The sequence below is a fragment of the Panthera tigris genome, chromosome D4 (genome assembly GCF_018350195.1).
Source record: "Panthera tigris isolate Pti1 chromosome D4, P.tigris_Pti1_mat1.1, whole genome shotgun sequence".
Lineage (NCBI taxonomy): Eukaryota > Metazoa > Chordata > Mammalia > Carnivora > Felidae > Panthera > Panthera tigris.
In genome coordinates this window covers 79,845,237-79,865,310 of record NC_056672.1, presented here as the reverse complement: position 1 = coordinate 79,865,310, position 20,074 = coordinate 79,845,237, and the positions used below count along the sequence as shown (strand labels likewise).

The following is a 20,074-nucleotide window of genomic DNA, read 5'->3' as shown; positions in this document are numbered from 1 at the left end:
TGCTTCCGATTCTATGTCTCCCTCTCTCTCTGCCCCTCCCCTGCTTGCACTCTGTCCCTCTCTTGAAAATGAGTAACTGTTAAAAAAAATTTTTTTTAACTATTTTAAAGAGCCCCTGTCATTGATAAGATGATACCAGATAATAAAATACCAGTCTTTCTCTTACTTATTTACAAACGTGTTCCCTACTAAACTAGAAGCCCCTTCACGGCAGGTACTGTGTCTACTTTGCTCATCGTAGGATTCCAGCATTTTTCCTGGAAGACACTGGTGTGTAGTAAATGTGGGCTGAGTGAATGAAGAAACGGATGGACGAATAGATTAGGTGGCCAGAGGAGCAATCGACGACAGCAGCTGGATGGCTCAAGCTGCAAACATTCTGGTACTGATCTTCCAACTGGGCATCCCAAGAAGAAGAGACAGAGGGGAGCCTTATGTCTTTGTGGCTGCCATCTGTAATTTTGATAACTCTGACAGGAAGGGTTATCGACTGCCATCCCCCGAGAGAATGTGAAGCCCTGTGAGGGCAGGGGAATGTCTACTTTATTTACTGCTCTGTTCCTAGCATCTAGAGCAGTGTCTGGCACAAAGCAGGTGCTCAGTTAATACTGGTCGACTGAAGGAATGGCACCACCATTGCTACCAGTCCTACACAACAGCCTTCCCCAGGAGGTGAAGCAGAGAGAGCTCAGAGCCCTCTAAAACAGAAGGAGATGCCCTTCGAAACGCCCAGGTGACCCTCTGTAGACTGTTTATGCCCGCATATGATATGCTAAGTTCAAGTTTCTCTACCAATAGATTTAAGGGAGGAGTTCACACTGCCCTAAGGCCCGGGAGAGGACGGGAGAGGACGCTGGCCATCCGATTTGCATCTATATGGTGCTTCACAGTGTGCAAGGTGATCTTATCTACACCTCACCTCGTAGAATTAGGCAAGGTAGGTCCCATCACTCCCATTTTGCAGATGGGGAAATGGAGGCCCAGAAAGGGAAAGTGCCTCGCAACACCTCAGGGACCTTTCCAGCAACATCTGGCTCTTTTAAGCCCTTCTGGCAGCTGATCTAAGAGCTGCAGTCTAGCACCTCCCTCATCCCGAACAGCCTACGCCTTCTGTCCTCCACCCACCTGGTCCCAGGTGTCCAGGAGCATGACGTCATCTGTGGCCAGGTCTTCCTGCATAAGCTCGCCAGGAACCTCTTCGATCTGGGAAGGAACAGAAGGGTTAACGAAAGCACACCGGTGATCCAGAGGTCTTCCTTCCCCTGGGCGGGCTCACTGTGCTCCAGCCGGCAGGCAGGGGATCCTTCCTCCCTGCCCTGCGTCAAGGGCTTCTCCCTGCCCTGCTGCTGACGCCACACGCCTTGCAAGCCCGCCTCCCAGTGGGTAAGCAGAGGCAGAGACCTCCGCCGGGGCTCACCACAAAACGGCCGATCTTGTTGGAGCAGGCAAAGAGGCGAGGAGGGTGGGCGTCCATCTTCTTGTCCTTCAGTCGCGGGGACGTGCGGTAGGCGGCCTTCCCGCCCAGCGCCTCCCAGAAGCTGTCTGTGAGGGGGGGAGGCCACGCCAGTTGCTAACAGATACCGCCTCCCGCCAGCCCTCCTCATCAGACCCCACGGTAAACCCTGCCCTAGCACGGCTGACTGCTCTCAATCCACCCTCTGCCTTCAAATCCCGGTGGGGACGAGGGGTGGGGGGGGTGGCAACAGGGAAGGGGCCTGAGGGAATTTCAAGGTGATGAAACAGGGGCCCAGAGAGGGCACACTTGGCACGACACACAGCCAGGAATGACGACAGCACTGCAGGATGGGGATAATTATTCCCACTCCACAAACAAGTAACTGCGGCTCAGAGAGGTTAAGCAACTCACCCAACATCACACAGCTAACAAGGAGTAAAGGCAGGATACAAATCTTATCTGACTCTAATCCCCCTATTCTTTCCACTACACCTGCTTTGTCCACATGTGGCTATTTAAGTTCACTAAAATGCAAAACAATTAAGCATTCAGTTCCTCGGTCTCATTAATTCCCAGCATTCGTATTTCAAGTGCTCATTGGCCACATGTGACTAGTGGCCACCAAATTGGACATGGCGGGTATGAATATGTCCATCATCTCGGAAAGCACAGCTACTCTTCCCCATTTCTACTAAGCATCAGGCGGGAAGGCATAGACTCAAAGGCATAGCAGAAAGACTGAGTGAGGGCTGGCATAAAGATGTTCCTACCTGTATTCTGAAAAACAGAGCAGGCTTTGGCATTTCTGTCCACAGAAATTCTAAAGGTTAGGAGAGACTCTGCCCCCATGAGGCTGTTACTCTGCCTGTTTTTCAAGGCCTCCTCGCAAGTGACCACCTCCTCCAGCAGCCTTCCCTGAATGTCCCAGCCCAGACTGAGCTCTGCTTTCCCTTAACTCCTGGAGGGCCTCCCTCTCACTGACCATAGCCCTCACTTTAAGCCAACCTGCTTTTGTTGAACACACAAAAGGGGACAGGTACGGAGAAAGGCAGGAGTAAGGAGCCCCCCAAAAGCAGAAAGAAGGGAGGGAGATCTAACAGCCACAGTCCTCAGCAAGCAACAGGCCCCGATGCCCCCAGCTCCTACCTGGCTCGCTGCCTTCTGCCACCTGCACAGGTTGGGCCCGAAGTACCCTGAGCAGCTCCTGGGCTCCTGTCTTCTCTGCGTCGCTGGCTCCTGCCCCCACCCACAGGTAGGCGGCCGAGGGGGTTTTCAGGACAAAGGCATCATTGGAGTTCAGTGCACCAGCTTTAGGAATTATCTGGGAAGGCAGAGTCCGATTAATCAGAAACCAGACAAAAAGTCCTCAGTCCCCTCCTTACTTCCCAGGAGACCCTGCAGCAGGACCAGCTCTTAGGTGGACACTTGGAAGAATACACCCGTCACAACTGAGGGCACATTGGACAAGGAGGGGCTTAGTTGATTCACTCCCATGATTCACTAATGCACTGTGGCTCGTCAAGGTAATTCTAGAATTCTGGGCTACATTAACAGAAGTTGAGTGCCCCGCACACAGGAGGTGAGATAGCCCCATTCTCCTCTAGGCTGTTCAGACCATCCTGCACCTTCAGGTCTGCACCTTCCATCATAAAAGGGATAGGAGCCGTCTGGAATACAATCAGGAAGTGTCCAGATGGTGAAGAATGGACTGTTATGTAGTGAGCTTCCCATTATGGCAGGTATGCAAGGGGCTCCGGGCATCCTTGAAACAAGAGGAAGTCTAAGACATACAATTCTGCTTCCCAGGGCAGGGAAGGTGCAGTAAGATGCCTCTTAACTCCTGCCCCCACCCCACCCAGTCCTGTGCCCGGAGATCTGCCCATCGAGTCCGAGGGGTTTCAAGTAGGCGAAACCTTCCGGAGGTCCAGGGCCAGGGCATTACCTCAACGGCTCTTGTGGCTCCAGAGCTGCTGGCCCGGACCTGGAAGAGGCGGGTACTGGCAGGGGCCGTCTGCCCACCCTCACGGGAGGTGCCGCCCTTGTAGATGATCATGGGCTTTCCGCCAAACAGGCTCATGAGGTGGGCGGGCTCCTTGCCTTGGACCACGCGGCTCTGGCAGCGAGATACGAGAGCAAAGTCAAGAAAGGAGGGTGGGGGCGACAGTGCTTCTGTGTTCAACCCCTACCCCAGCCACCCTGGCCTGGGCCCCTGCCCCAGACAAGGCCATCACGCTGGTGTCTGCTGTGGGATGAAGCATGGCCCTGCAGCACACAGGGTCTGGGCAGAGAAACGGGAGCTCCAGGAAAGCTGGAGACGGCCCCATGGCCGCAGGTCCCCCGGGCACTGCCTCAGCTGCTCTCCCCTCCCATGAGGACCTGCCTTGCTGACCCTGACTCTAGTCCAAGAACCAAGAGAACCCATGTTTGCAAATGTTCCCTTAAATGGAAGCACATGGGTTGTTCGTGGACATTCTTCCAGAATGGTGACGTCAGTCCAGGGCAGGAAAGACGGCAGAGTGATGAGAATAGAGCCTTCTAGATACGGAGAGACCCCTCTTGCATAGCCAGAGCAACCTTTTAAACCCATAAATCCCTTCATATCACATTTATTATGTAGCCATATCCCTTTGTTTCCAGGGTTAAGGTCAAATTCCTCACTATGGCTTCCGGTGGTCTGGCCCCTCCGAGCACCTCTCCAGATTTCTATCATGGCACTCCGTCCTTTGTTCTAACACTCAATGCTCCCTCCCACCTCAGGGCCTTTGCATATATCCTTCCCTCTGCCTGAAATGTGCCTGCCCAAATCTTTCTCGCCCGTCAGGTCCCAACAGAAAAGTATCTTCCGAAGGCGGTCCTTGTCTAATCCAGTTAGATCCTGCCTGGGATCTCTATGTTCTTACACTTAACATATACGTGTAAGGCGGCTATTATGGGCCAGGCATGGCTCTAAATGCTTTACCAACATGAACTCTTCGTACACACGGCAATCCTGTGGCAGAGAGAGGATACTCAGAGAATACACAGGCATAGAGAGGCTGAGCAACCTGTCCATGGTTGCCCAGAGGTGAGACAGGATTCAAGGCTGGCTCTACATCCCCCCTCCGACTGTGCTGCCACACTGTCTCGACCGCTACCGTCTCCATGTCGCATTTGCCTGAATGTCTGCCGAGCATCTTTCTCCCCCCAAGACCATAAACTGCATCAGCAGAGGGGCGGGACCTGCGTGTTCACGGCTGCGGACGCTGTCGGGCACACGGGGAGCCCCACGTAAATGTTTGCGGGATGCGAGGATGGACAGTCAGAGAGAGGAGTGACCAGATGGACAAGATGCAGGGTGTGGCCCAGTGGGACACTGGGCTGGCCTCACCTGGACAGGGGTCCCTCCTAGCTCCTCATCCAGCTGGGCGGTCAGGATGGCAGATGCAGCGACCTCATCCTGCGTGGACTGGGCGCCCTGCCTGGAAGAGGAAGTGATGCTCGGCACCGAGGTTTGCACAGAACCCAGAGTGTCTCCTTCGCCCTGGGCCTGAGAAACCCACAAATCTCCACATTACAGGTAATGAAACTGAGAGGGAAAGGGATTTTCTCACGAGCAACCAGTGCCAGGAACCAAACCAACGTGCCACGCCCCCCAGCCCAGCACTTTGCCTTCTTCTGAGACCTGAGCAAAGGCAATGGTCTTCCTTATCCTAAATGTGCCCCACGGGGACCGGCTGGTTCATCCCGGGCTGGGCAGCCACAAGAGAAGGTGCTCTGAGAGGCCAAGATGTAGAAAGGCGGTCGGGACAATTCTCATGGGGGGAGAGGCAGGTCAGAGTGCAACACGAGCCCATTTGCAGGAAAAGACATCGGGACTTAGCCTCATGTGAATCTGCACAGAGAGGCCTGTGCAGATGTCCTCCAAAAGGCCCATGGTGATTGCCCTGAGAAGGGAGATTAGGGAAGGCGGCTTTGGTTTTCTGACCCATCTCTTCCTACACTGTCCCAATTTCCTGCAACTGACATGTGTTATCTGTATAAGCAAGCAAAATATGATAAATCAATGTGTGACACGGCCATCATTTTCAAAAAATGCCTTCTGAATTTTGTACCATGTGTATGTGTTACCTAGTCAAAAAAAAATTTTTCTTTAAGCTGCCTTGTTTTGTTTTGTTTTTAGAGAGAGAGTGCACATGTGATTGAGGAGGAGAGATGCAGGGAGAGAAAGAGAGAGAGAATCTTAAACAGACTCCACGCCCAGAGCCCAACTCGGGGCTCAATCTCACGACCCTGAGATCATGACCTGAGCCGAAATCAAGAGTCAGACCACTGACTCGACTGAGCCACCCAGGCGCCCCTCCTTTAAGCTGCTTTTAAAAGTCTGAAGTTGTTGAATTGAGAGGCATTCTGCAAAATAACTGACCGGCACTCTCCCAAAGCAGTTAAGGTTATGAAAGAAAAGTGAAGACTGAGGAGCTGTCACAGATTAAGACATGGTGATTAAATGCCACGAACAAGTCACGATGGCTAAGTGCCAGGTGGGATCCTGAGTTAGATCCTAGACCAGAAAACGGACGTTGGTGGGGCAACTGGTGAAATCAAAATAAGGTCTACAGATTGGTAAATAGAATTGTACCAATGTTAATTTCCTAGTTTGGATCATTGTGCTATGGCTAAGTAATCGAGGGACATGTGTAATAGGTTCATGGAACTGTCTGTACCATATTTGCAACATTTTGGGAAACCCAAAATTATGTCAAAACAAAAAGCTTAAAGAGGAAGAAATCCAACAATCACCAAGAAGTTTTGAGACTGTACAGTAAGAGAAATACAAGTTAAAAATATACTGATGGGGCAGCTGGGTGGCTCAGTCGGTTGAGTGTCCAGCTTTGGCTCACGTCACTATCTCATGGTTCGTGGGTTTGAGCCCCACATCAGGCTCACTGCTGTCAGCACAGAGCCCGCTTCGGATCCTCTGTCCCCCTCTCTTTCTGTCCCTGCACTGCTCACGCTCTCTCTCCCAAAAATAAACATTTTTTAAAAACTTAAAAAAATTTGTTTTAAATCTACTGAGATACCATTTTGTAAACGATAAGGGAGATAAACACCCAAAAGTTTGAGAACACAGTCCATCAGTGAGGCTGTCTTGCTCGTTGCTGTTAGGAACACAAAATGCTACAAAGCGCATCTAGGGAAAATGGGCACCACGTATCACAATGACGAGCACATTTACTCTTTGATCCAGCAATCCCACTTCTGGGAGCCTACCCTACAGACATTTCTCTACATATTTATTTGTTTTTTTAATGTTTATTTTTGAGAGAGAAAGAGAAAGACAGAGACAGAGAGAGAGAGGGTATGCACAGATGGGGGAGGGGCCGAGAAAGCGAGTCACAGAATCCGAAGCAGGCTCCAGGCTCTGAGCCATCACCACAGAGCCCGATGCAGGGCTTGAACTCACAAGGCGTGAGATCATGACCTGAGCTGAGGTCGGACGCCCAACTGACTGAGCCACCCAGGCGCCCCTCCCTACACATTTAAAATGATGTTTGTTTAAGGTCACTAATCACAGCAATACTGGGAATAGCAAAAGACCGGAAGCAATCCAAGTATGCATTAGCAGGGAATTTGTTAAACAGGCTACAGTGTAGCCACACAGTGGAATATTATGCAGCTGTAGAAAAAAAAAAAAGGCAAGGAAGCATTCTATGTGCTGACATAGATTGATCCCCAGGAAGTATTAAACAAAAAGAGCAAAGTGCAGGACCATATACACAGTATGCTATCCTTTGAGTAAGGAAGGGAGGAAACTAAGAATACAGTCATATTTGCATGAACAATTACTGGAAGAATATATAAGAAACTAATGGAAACAGTTACTCATGGAGGGGCAGAGGTTGGAGAATGGGGTGAAGGGGGGTGGGAACAAGATTTCTCAATAGATACCTCGTTATTCTGTCTTGATTTTGAATTATGTGAATGTGTTACCCATTTTAAAGGAATTAAAATAATTTTTAATTAGAAAATACATTACAGTACTTAATGTGGAATTGTGGGAGAGATTTTCTCCGTATTCACTGCATCTCCTACAATGAACATGTAGTATTTCTGGAACAATAGTTTAAAAGCTGTTTCAAGAAATAAGACAAGTGGTGTTGCCCTACAGAGAGCCTCTCCTAACAGCGTGGCCCACACAGGCTCAGGCTTCCCTCAGCCCTCTCAGCCCCACACTGTGTCCAGGGCCCAGTCAGTGACCCCCACACTCTGCCCATAGCAATGGCCCACAGCCTCACCAGTTGTAGATGATCTGTCCCTGCCGGCCACCATGACGGTAGTTGTACAGAATGATGTAGCTGTCCCCACCGTAGAACTGCCCGTACGTGGCGGGGTCCACAGGCACTTTGTTGGAGCCTTCAATTCTCCAGATCTGCCAAGGCAAGGCTGGGCTCAGACACGGTGTGGCATCCCCACCCCCCAACTCAGGCCAGTGGGGAAACCGTGGTGTGACAGGTCACGGTTACACTACGGGATGAACTTTTTATACGTGGCTCCACTTGGGCTCAGACTGAAAGTTAAATAATTTGCCCCAATCCCTGACCTGCTAGGATTCAAACCCCCAGGTCTCTTGCCCTGGATCCCTATACCATACCCCCACCTGACCCCGCAGTTCTCCCCCCCCCCCCCCCCCCCCCCCAACCAGAGCGATCAGCACAGGGACCGGTAGCTGCATGGTGGTATTCAGAATGTGCTTTTAGTGAGCGTAACACTGCGAGTGCCTGCCTGGAGGTGTCGCAAGGATCAGGTGAGTTTATTCATGAAAATCTTGCACAGTGCCTGGCACAGGGTGACGGCCGTGCAGACGGCAGCCACTCTTATTATCAGAATTGTTATCGTTGTCATTGCTAATAATACCGTTCACTGTATGATTATTGAGTCATCTGGATTTTACAGATCACTCCAGAAGCAGGGCCATCCCTGGGTGACCTCCAAATGATCTCTTAGCAGAGCTCCAGTGACAGTTTTTCCAAGCCGGCATGAGGCCCTGCAGCGCCACCTGGTGGTGTTGCAGAGACACTGAGCCCTCCAAGACCAAGAAGAACCTCCCGACCTTGAAAATTCTAGGCGAAGGAGTGGGATTAAGTCCCATTTTACAGGCAAGGAAAGTGAGGCTCAAAGAGGTTAAGTGACTCATCTGAGGTCACACAGCCAGGCTGCTGGAGCTGTTTCCATACTGCCCACCCTGAACATGTCCACTGTGTCTTTCCTTCCTCACTGGAGGAATGAATGAATGAACAAGTAATAATAATACCAATGACAAAAAAGATAATGAGTGAAAATGAACACTTCTGTTTCTATCATGCAGAACAACGGTTGCCTGCAGCAGACTCTACTTCATAAACATCTCAGGACTCCAGCCCCCACCTCTCCATCTTTTCACTGTGACCTTCCTGGGGTCAAGGCTGTCTTCTCTCACCTAAACTATTACAACAGTCTCCTCATGGCGTCTCAACCTTCATTTTTCCCACCTCGAATCTATTTTCACAGCAAGTTTCAAAAGCACAGAACTGAGCTTGTCGCATTTCTGCTTTCGAAGCAAAAAAAAGAAAAAACCCTCACTAGCACCCACTGGTTACAGGATCAAGTCCACAGCCTTGGACCTGGCATTCAAGGCCCCTCCTCGAGAAAGCAGTCAAGCCCCGGGCTCTTGGGGGCAGTTTCCTGCCTGGAATACCCACCATTCTTCCCCTCTGGCAGCAAACTTCTACTTATCCTCTGAGGCCCAACCGAAGGGTCCCCTTCTCTGCAACCACCCTGCCCCCCTTGTCCTTCCTCTGTTCCCATAATCTGTGTGCTGGCTTCCAATCTTCCACAATTAGCTATGGCTGTGCTTAGACCAGGCACTCCTCGCTGGCAGGGTAAGGTACGAGACACATGGTACGGGGCCGGGCAAACGGCAGGTGCTTAGGGTATGTTGGCTATGAAAATGAACCAAGGCAAAAGAATCCCATCCACCAAAACCAGGGTCCAAACCTCACAGAGAAACGTCCTCGGGAGAGCAGGAGGTAACGCGTGAGCTAGAAGTGCCAGGAGGGAGCACGGAAGGGGCCTGGACGCCCTCCCCCACGCCCCGCCCCCAGGCACCTGTTTCTGGCCCCTGCCATCGTCATCCATGCCGTGCTGGGCCGCCATGGCAGTGGAAGTGTGCAGGGTGGCAGCATCGAAGGGCACGCGCTCCACGTTGGCAATGTGGCTGGAGAGGTAGGTCAAGCCTGGGCCGTCCGTCTGGTCTGGGTCCCGCCAGTTCTTGAAGAACTGCTTGAACAGCGGGGTCTCACCACCCTCGGGAAGGACAGAGACCTGGAGAGGGGAAGGAAGAGCAGGCTGTGGCTGGGCTCAGGTGCCCGGAGGACAGGGGCCGCCCAACAGAGGTCCTCAGGGGAGACTCAGACACCCAGTGCACACTGGGGTGGGACACCTACCCCACCCCGGCCCTTCCCCACCCAAAATGGACCCATCCTCACTGTGCTGTCCGGCTCTAGCTCACCTGGGTCTGCCTGGGGTAGTCCATCTTGGAGATGAAGTCGGAGGCCGTTTTGAGGGCGGCCTTCCTCTCCTCCGTGTTGGCCTGCTTGCCTGTCGGCAGATGGAGGGGGTGAGGGGCCCAGGGTGAGTGCTGTGCCCTAATGTCCAATAGTCCAGGGGAAGCAGCAGGTGAACCTCCCTCCCTATTCCTCTTGGGCTGTGGGCAGCCAAGGCCAGAGACCCCCAGAGATGACCGCTCCTAGAACTCCTGGGATTCCAGCTGGGGGTCCTGGCTGACAACAGTCACTGTAACAACCGTTTTGGTCCATTTACTGAGCGTGTATTTTGTGCTCCGAAATGTACACGGCTGCATTCGTTTAATCCACACAACGGCCGTTTGTGATAAAGGTCATTATTTTCATGCCCCATTTACATATAAGGAAACCGGGGTCTTAGAGAGGTGTGACTTGACCAAGGCCACACAGCAAGTGGGAAAGCCGCGACTCAGACTCTGCCCCTTCAACTCTGTAGCCTACGCCCCATACCCTCGAGCCCCCTTCTCTCCCCTAGGCCATGTGTCCACCATGGGGGCCCCCTCCCTCCCCACCGTCTGAAGTCTGTCCCAACCCGGAGAGCCTCCCCATGCCTGCATGGCTCCTGGCCAGCACGTGCCAGCCCACAGTTCCCAGCCTTCTTATTGGCAAGGCTGAGGGGCCCAGATGATAATGACGATGACGACAGCCCTGAGTGCTCAGTCTCTCTCTCCCTCTCTGCCCTTCTCTGTGTACCTATTGCCTCCCTCCCCCTTCTGCCCTCTTCCTCTGGACTAACAGAACACTGGAGGAAGATGCCGAGGGGTCCTCTCAGAAGCATCTGGGCCAATGTTTTCCAAGAGCCTCTCACCATCAGTCCCCTAGCACAGCGTTTCCTAAACGGAAGCCAGATCACCTTCATGAAAAGCCCCAACCAACATACGTTAGCAGGTTAAAGGCTCTTCAAAGTCCTGCAGTAAACAAGCCTGGTGACATTATTTAACCCAGCATTGCCCATAAACTTATCTGACCACAGACCTGTACTTTTTTTTTTTTTTTTTTACATGATGCCAATTAACCTCTGAGAGAACTGGTTTTATAACATGTGCGGGAAACACTGGTTTTAGCCCAAATGGGAAATCGGAGGCCCAGAGAGGGTGAGTGAAGTGCCCAAGATCACAGAGCAAGTCAGTCGCAAAGCCAGGGCTTCAGAACAAGATGCATTTTCTATTCAGGAGCCTACCATGCCCCAGGGTGCCTGCACCACAGACCCTGCCCTGCCAGGGCTACGGGACCTCCCACCCAAGGGGCTGGGAGTTGGTTAGCAACCCTTTTCCTGTCCTCCGTACCTTTCCAGACAAAGATTTTCCCATCTCTGCCATGGTCCAGGATGAAGCAGTCCTCTGACCTCAAAGCCCCCTGGGCGAAGGGGTTCTCATCAGCCACAAGGGAGACCGACATGGTGCCCGCGCCGTTGGAGACCTGAGGGGACCAGGGACAGGAGGTCCGGAACGTGAGCGACTCCCACCGCTTGGGCCTTCCCAGGTGGCGCCCCCCAGCTGACACACTGGTCGGTCTACATCCCAACTGCCCCCTCCCCCCCATGACACCCCAGAGTAACACCTGGACTTGTGTCCCCAAGATGAGGCACATCCTGCTTTGCCACAACCACATCTGTAACCTACACCCACGTGTAACATAGAAACTGCACACGGAAGGGAAGGGGGGGGGATGTAAAACGCAGGCGCGCAGGTGGCATGGGAGAAGAATTGTATAACTGGCCGAGGAGACAGTCAATCTCATTAGTAGAAAACAAGCAAACCCAAAAGGAAATAAAAAATGTGGATGCGGATGAAATGCGGTATCCTGGATTGGAATCGGGAATGAGAAATGGGGGAAACCTGAAGAAAGTCTATGGTTTAGTTAACGGGACCAAACCAGTGTGAATTTCTTAGTTTTGACAAACGTCTCTGGTTATGTTAAGATGTTAAGGAGACGCTGGTTAAAGGGAATGTGGGAACCCTCTATCCTTTCTTTGCAATTCTTCTGTACATCCTAAATTTATTTCAAAATAAAAATTTTTCACTAAATTCATAAAAGTGTACCACACTAGCCAAAACTCAAAGACAAAATTGGCAATACCCCGTGTTGACAAAGTTCTGGGCAAGCAGGTACTTTCGGATTCGTGGTGAGGGTAATTCGGGAGCCCTTCCAGAGTGCTGTTTAGTAATATGCTATTCAGAACCTTAAGGAACAAATGTTCTATCCTTACTGAGTGCTTCCTACCCGCCAGGCACTGCTCTGAACAATTTGTATAATTTAATAAATTATGTCATTTTAGAACTCCTTTAATCCTTCTAACAGCCCTGTGAAACCTCTACTAATATCCCCATTTTATTCACAAGGACACCAGGACACAGGGAGGCTAAGTGACTACACAGCTAGAAGGCAGACCCGGGATTCAAAGCCAGGCGATCTGACTCTGGAACTGGTATTTTCAATCACTGACTTCGTCTTCAGGCTTTGACCCAATAATCCACGTCTGGGAATCTGTTCTAAGGCCATTCTCAGTACAAGTGTACAAAGAGGGACCGTCTGCAATCAGGAAAGGTGGACACGTCCTAACATCCATCACTTAGGGGGTCTGTTGAAATTCTTAACCTTCATAAAATAGCACACAACAGAGCCGCTAGCCAAGGGCATCTAGATTTCGGTTGTAGAAAGATATTCCTGACCATGCTGAGAGGGAAGAAGAAGGTCACAGGAAAGCGTGAATAATTTGGATCCATTTATATCAAATAGAAATGGGAAAGTGTGTAATTAGATACAAAAAGATGTAATCTGGACTTTCTTTCACTAAAACGGTCACCGTGTAACCATGGTAACCTTAAAAAGGGTGCAGGAGAGGCTGATTTTTTTAAAACTTGAGTATTATAGGGGCGCCTGGGTGGCTCGGTCGGTTAAGTGTCTGACTTCGGCTCAGGTCACGATCTCACGGTCCGTGAGTTCGAGCCCCTCGTCGGGCTCTGTGCTGACAGCTCAGAGCCTGGAGCCTGTTTCAGATTCTGTGTCTCCCTCTCTCTCTGCCCCTCCCCTGTTCATGCTCTGTCTCTCTCTGTCTCAAAAATAAATAAACGTTAAAAAAAAATTTTAATAAAAAAAAAAACTTGAGTGTTGTTACTTTTATAATTAAAACATTTTAAAAATGGTACTTATCTTAAACCAGTGGAATTGCATTTCTTTTTATGTTCTGGAGTATTGCTACTTTTTTCAATGAACATACATTACTTTATAATCAGAGTAAAACTCAGTGTGGTTATTCTTCGAAGGTGATAGGAATCTGCACCCCATTTTGTTGTTCTTTTACCAAAATAAGCTGAGGGCACCACATGAGCATCATGGTGTAGGCTGGGCTTTCCCCCAGAGCTCTTGCCCTGAAGCCAGAGTTCCTTAGCTCAAGATCAGCCTGAGTTTTAAAAATCACAAAATACAGGGGGGCCTGGGTGGTTCAGTCAGTGGAGTGTCCGACTCTTGGTTTGGGTTCAGGTCATGATCCCAGGGTGGTGGGATCGAGCCCTGCGTCGAGCTCTGTGCTGAGCATGCAGCCTGCTTAGGATTCTCTCTCTCTCTCCCTCTGCCCCTCTCCCCGACTCATGTGAACTCTCTCTCTTTCTCTAAAATAAAAAATACATACATATAAAAAAAAAATCACAAGAAACAAATTCTAAATGAAATAACTACACACGCATGTGCGGCCATTTCTATAGTATTTTCCCAAGTATTTTCCTAAAACATTTTCCCCCCAGTTTTCTCTGTGGACTCCCTAGAAATCCTGCAGAGTTGACCTTACCGCCCTTCTCCCTACCTGACAGATGAGGAAACTGAGACCCAGAGAAGGGATATGTGTTGCCCAAGACCCCACAGAAGAGCAGGACGTAAGTGTGTCCACGGTTGATCAAATTCTCTTATTCTCGGTGCCGGAAGGCAAAGGGAATAGATGGGCACCCACCGGAGACGTGCGGAAGCCGAGCCCCTGACGGAGGGCGCTTTGCTCAGGGTCCCATGGCCAGGAGCTGCTTCCCCGTCCTGACCCCACACGCAGGGAACAGAGCAGCTGAGACTCACCTTGTAGAGCTTGGCCAGCTTGCGGTTGGCTGCATCCTCCTTGGCTGTGTCCTCTGTACCTGCAGGCAGGGTCGGCTTAGGGCCCAGCACCTGTAGGAGATGAGGCACGGAAGAAAGGGTGGCCGTGAGCTCCTGGCAGCCCCCTCCCGCAGCGAGGGGCTTGGGTTCCTGAGAGAGCTCCCTCTCCCGGCCGGCAAGGACCACTCGGGCATCCACAGGGACCCTCCACTTAGGGTAGAGCCTCCTCTGAGGACGTCCTGTATCTCTTCCTATGTCTCTGGTGTGCGGATCTCAACCAGACCTGCCCGGCAAGTCCTTCCCTCCCTGTTGCCCTGTCTGCAGGAGCTCCGTGAGAACACCCCACTCCTCTGCCTCAGGACAGTCCTTCAGAAATGTATTCTGCCATTTCCTCCCCGGCTCTCTAAGAATGGCAAACACCTTCCACCACATACCTTCAAATGATCCCACTTAATCCCCACACCCATGCTAGGAGGCACAGATTATCGCTCTCATTTTATAGAAGAGGGAGCTGAAGTCCAGAGAGATGGGGTAACTTGTACGCACAGCTATGAGGTAGCTAATTCAGAATTTGAACCTGTATCCCTGTGACTTCTCAGTCTATTTTTACTCCTCCGTCTGGGCTACACCACCAGACTCAGCAGCCCCAGCTACAGCCCCTTCCAAGCCATAGTTGGTATCCAGGCTCCTCCCCATGATAATCATCTTCTACTCTTCCCAAAAACTGGAACTCAAATGCCCCCAGACAAGTAGGAAGCAAAAGGCATGGAACAGAGCTCATGGTCTCCTCCTCATCCTGGTCAACTCTGCCTCCGTTGACACGTCCTCAAAGCACGATGGCTGGCAAAGCCATCCTGCAGTTGCCTAAATGGACCATAAATCACTAGGAATGATCAGAAGAGGAGAGAGGGGCTTGGGTCAGTTGTCTCTTTCTGATCAGGCTCCAGCACGGGGATTGTTCTCACCGCCACCACCCTCCTCCTCAGCTCCCTGGAAAGACCTGGCCCTCCCAGCGAGAGGGTGTGGCTCACAACCCCAGCATGCACCAGGCCCTGGGATTCCAGCCCCACCTCTCAGGGGAGTCTGGGATTTGTCAGGGAAGTTGCTCTTCCCCACCTCCCGACGAGTTCCAGCTCAGTGGAAAAACAAATTCACCTCACAACTGCCTAACCAATGGAGGGGAAAGAATGAGCATCCCGCCTCTATGCTCGGCCCCACCCCGCACCCCTGGGATGTGGCCACGGGTACCTGGAGCATCGCCTCGGGCTCAGCGCCCTCCTCCGACACATGCACTCGGGCCCGGCCACTCCGCTCGTTGTCCCGGATGCCCTTGGACACCTGCGTGGCCTTCAGCCTCTCGAATCGGTTGCTGTTGGAGCCACACCACTGGTAGATGTCCTGTGAGACGGGGACCCTGTGTCAGGCAGTGCCCCAGCCTTCACTTAAGCCCGGCCCAATGACACGGAGGAGACTGCAGGGCGTGTGTAAGCTCACCTCGTTCTCTGCGTGCCCTGATGCAGCCGCTGGAGCACGGCCGGGCGCACGGCCGGGCACACTGGGCGCGATCCGTGTGCACCAGGATATGTGAGTGTGCAGCTTGGAATATGTGCTTTCTCACAGGTTCAACTACACCTACAACGTGTATAAACCCGTCTGCCTGCCAGTGGGAGCGGAAATCGGCACAACCGCCTTGGAAAACCATTTGGCTTTGGCTACCAAAGCTCCGCAGACTGCTATCCCATGACCCCGCAGTACCTTTCCCAGAGGTACACCCAACAGAAGGGCATTTGCGTGTGCACCGAACGGCCTGTGCGAGAACACTCTGGGGAGCACAACCTGCAGGAGCCTCAAACCAGAAACGACCAGAAACATAAACAATAAAAGCGTTATTGGGCCACATCAGCCCAGTGAAATCTTACACAGCAAGGAGAATGAACCATCTATAACCAAATGCCATATGGACAGATCTCAGAAATGGAATGTTGATCAAAAGGCAGCAGACGCAAGAAAGAATGATTCCATGCACGCAAAGTTCAGAAACTACTGGAACCACGTAATTCCAGAGAGTTCAGGATGATGGCTACCCACGGGATTGAAGGGACCGGAAGAGCACAGGAGGGCCCTTCTATGGGTTGATGATGTTCTGTTTCTTAATCTGGGTGTCGGTTACACAGGTGTATTCACTTCGAGACACCCACCGAGCTGTGCACTCAGGACTCACACACACTTTTGTGTACCTATTAGGCTCTAATAAAAAGCTTACACAAAACGTATCTCCCAACACTTGCATGGACATTACAGCACGTGTACCTAGGAGGTCGGGGTAGAATGTCTGGCCACGCCCACTTGCAGGTCTGACTGCACACGGCTGTCAGGAACGTGTACACAGCATCCCACATCTGCAAACCAGGCTGGGGTAAGTGCATCCCGCACACGTGGCCATATGCAGGTGTGCGTGTACAACTACACGTGTGACACACACCCAAGTCGATGTGTGTAGGCACTCATCACGGGGCGTGCCCAGGCCTGGTGGGCAAGAGCCGACAGTTTTTGCACGTGCCTGCATTTGTAAGTGACCATATGTCAAGAGGTACGTGAAATGGGCGTGGGAACGCAAGACGTCAGGGAACCTGCATGTCAATAGAAGCTAGAGGATGCTGCGCACGAGGTCTGTGTGCCTGTGTGTGGTGGGCTTGGGTCTACACACGCGAGTCTATGCGTGCTGGGCACATCTGTACTCGAGTCCCTGCAGGTGTGTCTGACTCGCGCACAGAACACGTGTGAACGCAGGAGCTGATGTCCCTGGGGCCTGCCCTTCCCACGTCTTTGTCCGCGTTCGCATCAGTGCGTCCACCTCCCCAGAGTCAGGCCTGGCCAGGCCAGAAGCATCTCAGTGGCCCCTGGGAAAGGGCAGGGCAGGACTCACGTTGCCCAGGTCCAAGATGAAGCAGTCGCCATTGTTGAAGCTCTCCCAGGACACAGGCACCTCGGTGGCACGGACCACACGCCGCCCTTTGACCTGGAAGAGTCTCTGCACCACCACCTCATTGGGCACCACGTGTTTGAATCCTGATGCCACGCCTCCTTTCTGTTGGGTCAAGGAGACAGCGTCAGTCCAGGGCAAAGGGTCCAGGGAAGCAGATATGGGGGCAGGGGAGAGGGGTGAAATGAAGGAGATTCTGGCCTATCGACCAGTAGCCTTCCAGCAGATTCCCTGGTCAGGTTCTGCTTACTGCCACCCCTCTGAATCTCATACTCACTCCGCTAACAAAGACCCCGGGGGTCACTTGCCTGGACCAAAAAGCTACAGACACTCCTTTCTCAAAACACTGAGGAACTGCATTTCCTAAGGGATGTTCTAAGGAACTTTGGTCTTCCAGGTTATTCTGCAAGGAAAGGGTTCAGGGAATGCTTCTTACTGCCTTACACAATGCACATCAGCATAATAAAGGCTCTGAGAAGTCCCAGGGGAAATAAATAGGTTTCCCTTTTGCTTTATATGGCGTTTCCTACCTTATGGAATCACGAACTGCCTTCTCTACCACATCCTGCCTATAGCTCAAGTGTTCTGCAAAACATTTTGAGAAATGCTAATCCCAAGCTTTCCCATCCTTCAAGGCTCTCCAGGAAGATGGCTCCCGACCCACACCCAGTTCTTCCTCCATCTACAGAAGGAACCCCCAGCTATGCCTTCAGAGACAGTTGTGGGTAAAGTACAACCTCAGGGTCAAGTCCTTGCCCTGCCACAACAGTGCTGGGTGACTCTGGGTAAGTCTCTATCCCTCTCTGAGCCTCAGTCCTCTCCTTTCTGAAATGAGAATATAAGTCCCTATTCTGCCACCCTCTGCAGTCGTCACCAAGTCCCAGGGAAGGGGCCTTCAGGAAGGCTGCCCTACAGCGGTCAAAACAGCCCTCGGCTCAGGAAATGCCAAGGAAAATCGCTGGCTTTCTCGTGAGCAGTCCCTACCCCCAGGATGACAAGTCAGAGTCGAGAAGGTCCTGAAGAGGGCTTCCTATTTTACTCGCGGTAAACTGAAGCCCAAAGCTGTGAAGCGACTGACTCAAGGGCAGTCAGCTCATGTGTGGCAACGCTAAGGCTTGAAACTCCGCCTCCTGTTCCCAGCCTGGCTGCACGTGTCACGGGGTGGAGTGAGAAGGGCTCCCACTAAGGCCAGAAATGTGGCCCCTCTCCGCCACCTCCCTTTGAGGTGTCTGATTTGACACTTTGAGGTCTGACTTGCTGCACAGACTCCATGAGGGCAGGTGGACAAAGCGAGCGAGTTTCAACTGGGCTCTTACTGTGTCTACACACAGCAAGCAATATCAAAAGTGTGTCTGAAATCACAATGCCATGCCCCCTGTGCTGGGCATCTTGCCTGCATCTTCCGTGAGGAAGGTGTCAGTCAACCCCATCTTACAGATGAGGAAAGTAGAGTCTAGAAGTGAAGGGACTTGCCCAAGAGCTCACAGCTAGTTAATGTCAGAACTGGGATTCAAACCCAGGTGTGACTACGTCTAAAATACCAACATTATTGACCCCAAATCAGGTTTTCTTAGAGCAAAGGTAACTACGGTCACCCAGGACCAGAGGCGGAAACAAGCCACTGCTCAGAGCACAGGCCTTCAAGAAGCAAGCTGGGTTTTGTTGTTGTGAGTGAAGCGCCCTCTGGTGTCCTTTCTTGGTACCAGCATGAGGCCTCTCAAGAGGATCCCCTTGGGCTGAGCAGGGCTACCAGGGAGGGATTCACAGAGCCTTTCCTTCCTCTGCTTCAAGGGTCCTCTTGCTGGGGAGCAGGTGAGGAAGGGCAGCTGAGGATAAAGATGCAAACCCGGCATTCACGCGGTAATGACCGCAGAGGCTGCCACTCCGCGAGCCCATGTCAGGGGGGCTGAGGCACCTGCTTTACAGACATGCAATTCAATCCTCACAATAAGCCCTTGAGGTAGGGGCTCTCATTACCCCACTTCAAGAAGGTGAGACAAGAAAACTGAGGCACAAAGAGGTTCAACTCTGCGCCCAGGGTCTCAGCTAGTGAGTGGCAGTGCTGGTTTTACTCCCAAGTTCGTCCTCCAGGGACCCAGCCTCGCCCGTCTGCCAGCCCAGGAACACCTGAGTGTCCGTGGACAGCCCTGACCCAAGGACTTGGTACGGCTGGAGGCACAGAGACAGTGGATCTGAACAACTTCTCCAGAAAGTGTTAAAAGGACACACCAACCTTTACCACGGATTCCTCAGAGACAAGAAAATGGGGACGCGGAGGAAGAGAAAGGCCCTTAATTCTTTTTTATGTTTCCAAACTATTTCACTTGTTCAAGTGTGCCTTTTACTTACAGAAACATTTTTTTTAAGAAAGGAAAAGGACTGTGGCGTGGCGAGTCCAGACTCTGATTTTGGCTCAGGTCATGAACTCACAGTCTGTGGGTTCGAGCCCCACAGTAGGTTCTGCACTGGTGGCATGGAGCCTGCTCGGGATTCTCTGTCTCCCTGTTTCTCTACCCTTCCCCTACTCACTCTCTCTCTCTCTCTCTCTCAAAAATAAATAAATGTTAAAAAAATAATAAAATAAAAAGGAAAAGGGCTGTTTTAGGTCATAAATTTTGGTTTCAATAAACTCTTTGGGGGCACCTGGCTGGCTCGGTCAGTTAAAGCATCCAACTTTGGCTCAGGTCATGATCTCACGGTCTGTGAGTTCGAGGCCTGCATCGGGCTCTCTGCTGTCAGTGGAGAGCCCACTTGGGATCCTTTCTCTCTGCCCCTCCCCCACTCACGTTCTCTCTTCCTCTCTCTCTCTCAAAAATAAACATTTTAAAAACAATAAATAAACTCTCTGTGAATTTATAAAGGAAAAGAATGCTTGATGTCTCATGATTGTGGACACGAATCTCCTGATTAATTACCTCCTCTAACCTTACCATCCTAGGAAATTAGACTTGGAAACGT

The 20,074-nt window shown here is 51.6% G+C and overlaps 1 protein-coding gene across 3 annotated transcripts in view; it reads right to left on the bottom strand.

Moving 5' to 3' along the window:
* Positions 1 to 20,074, bottom strand: part of GSN (gelsolin) — a 53,572-nt gene that overhangs the window by 1,816 nt on the left and 31,682 nt on the right. For all 3 annotated transcript variants that reach the window (XM_042963550.1, XM_042963547.1, XM_042963549.1), the window contains 12 exons: positions 17,060 to 17,221; positions 15,382 to 15,531; positions 14,116 to 14,205; positions 11,340 to 11,472; positions 9,981 to 10,069; positions 9,578 to 9,793; positions 7,729 to 7,862; positions 4,824 to 4,914; positions 3,399 to 3,569; positions 2,603 to 2,777; positions 1,418 to 1,542; positions 1,126 to 1,203 (listed from right to left, as the gene is read on the bottom strand). In XM_042963550.1, coding sequence (XP_042819484.1) covers positions 1,126 to 1,203; positions 1,418 to 1,542; positions 2,603 to 2,777; positions 3,399 to 3,569; positions 4,824 to 4,914; positions 7,729 to 7,862; positions 9,578 to 9,793; positions 9,981 to 10,069; positions 11,340 to 11,472; positions 14,116 to 14,205; positions 15,382 to 15,531; positions 17,060 to 17,221 — 1,614 coding nt within the window. The remainder of the gene's footprint in view (positions 1 to 1,125; positions 1,204 to 1,417; positions 1,543 to 2,602; positions 2,778 to 3,398; positions 3,570 to 4,823; positions 4,915 to 7,728; positions 7,863 to 9,577; positions 9,794 to 9,980; positions 10,070 to 11,339; positions 11,473 to 14,115; positions 14,206 to 15,381; positions 15,532 to 17,059; positions 17,222 to 20,074) is intronic.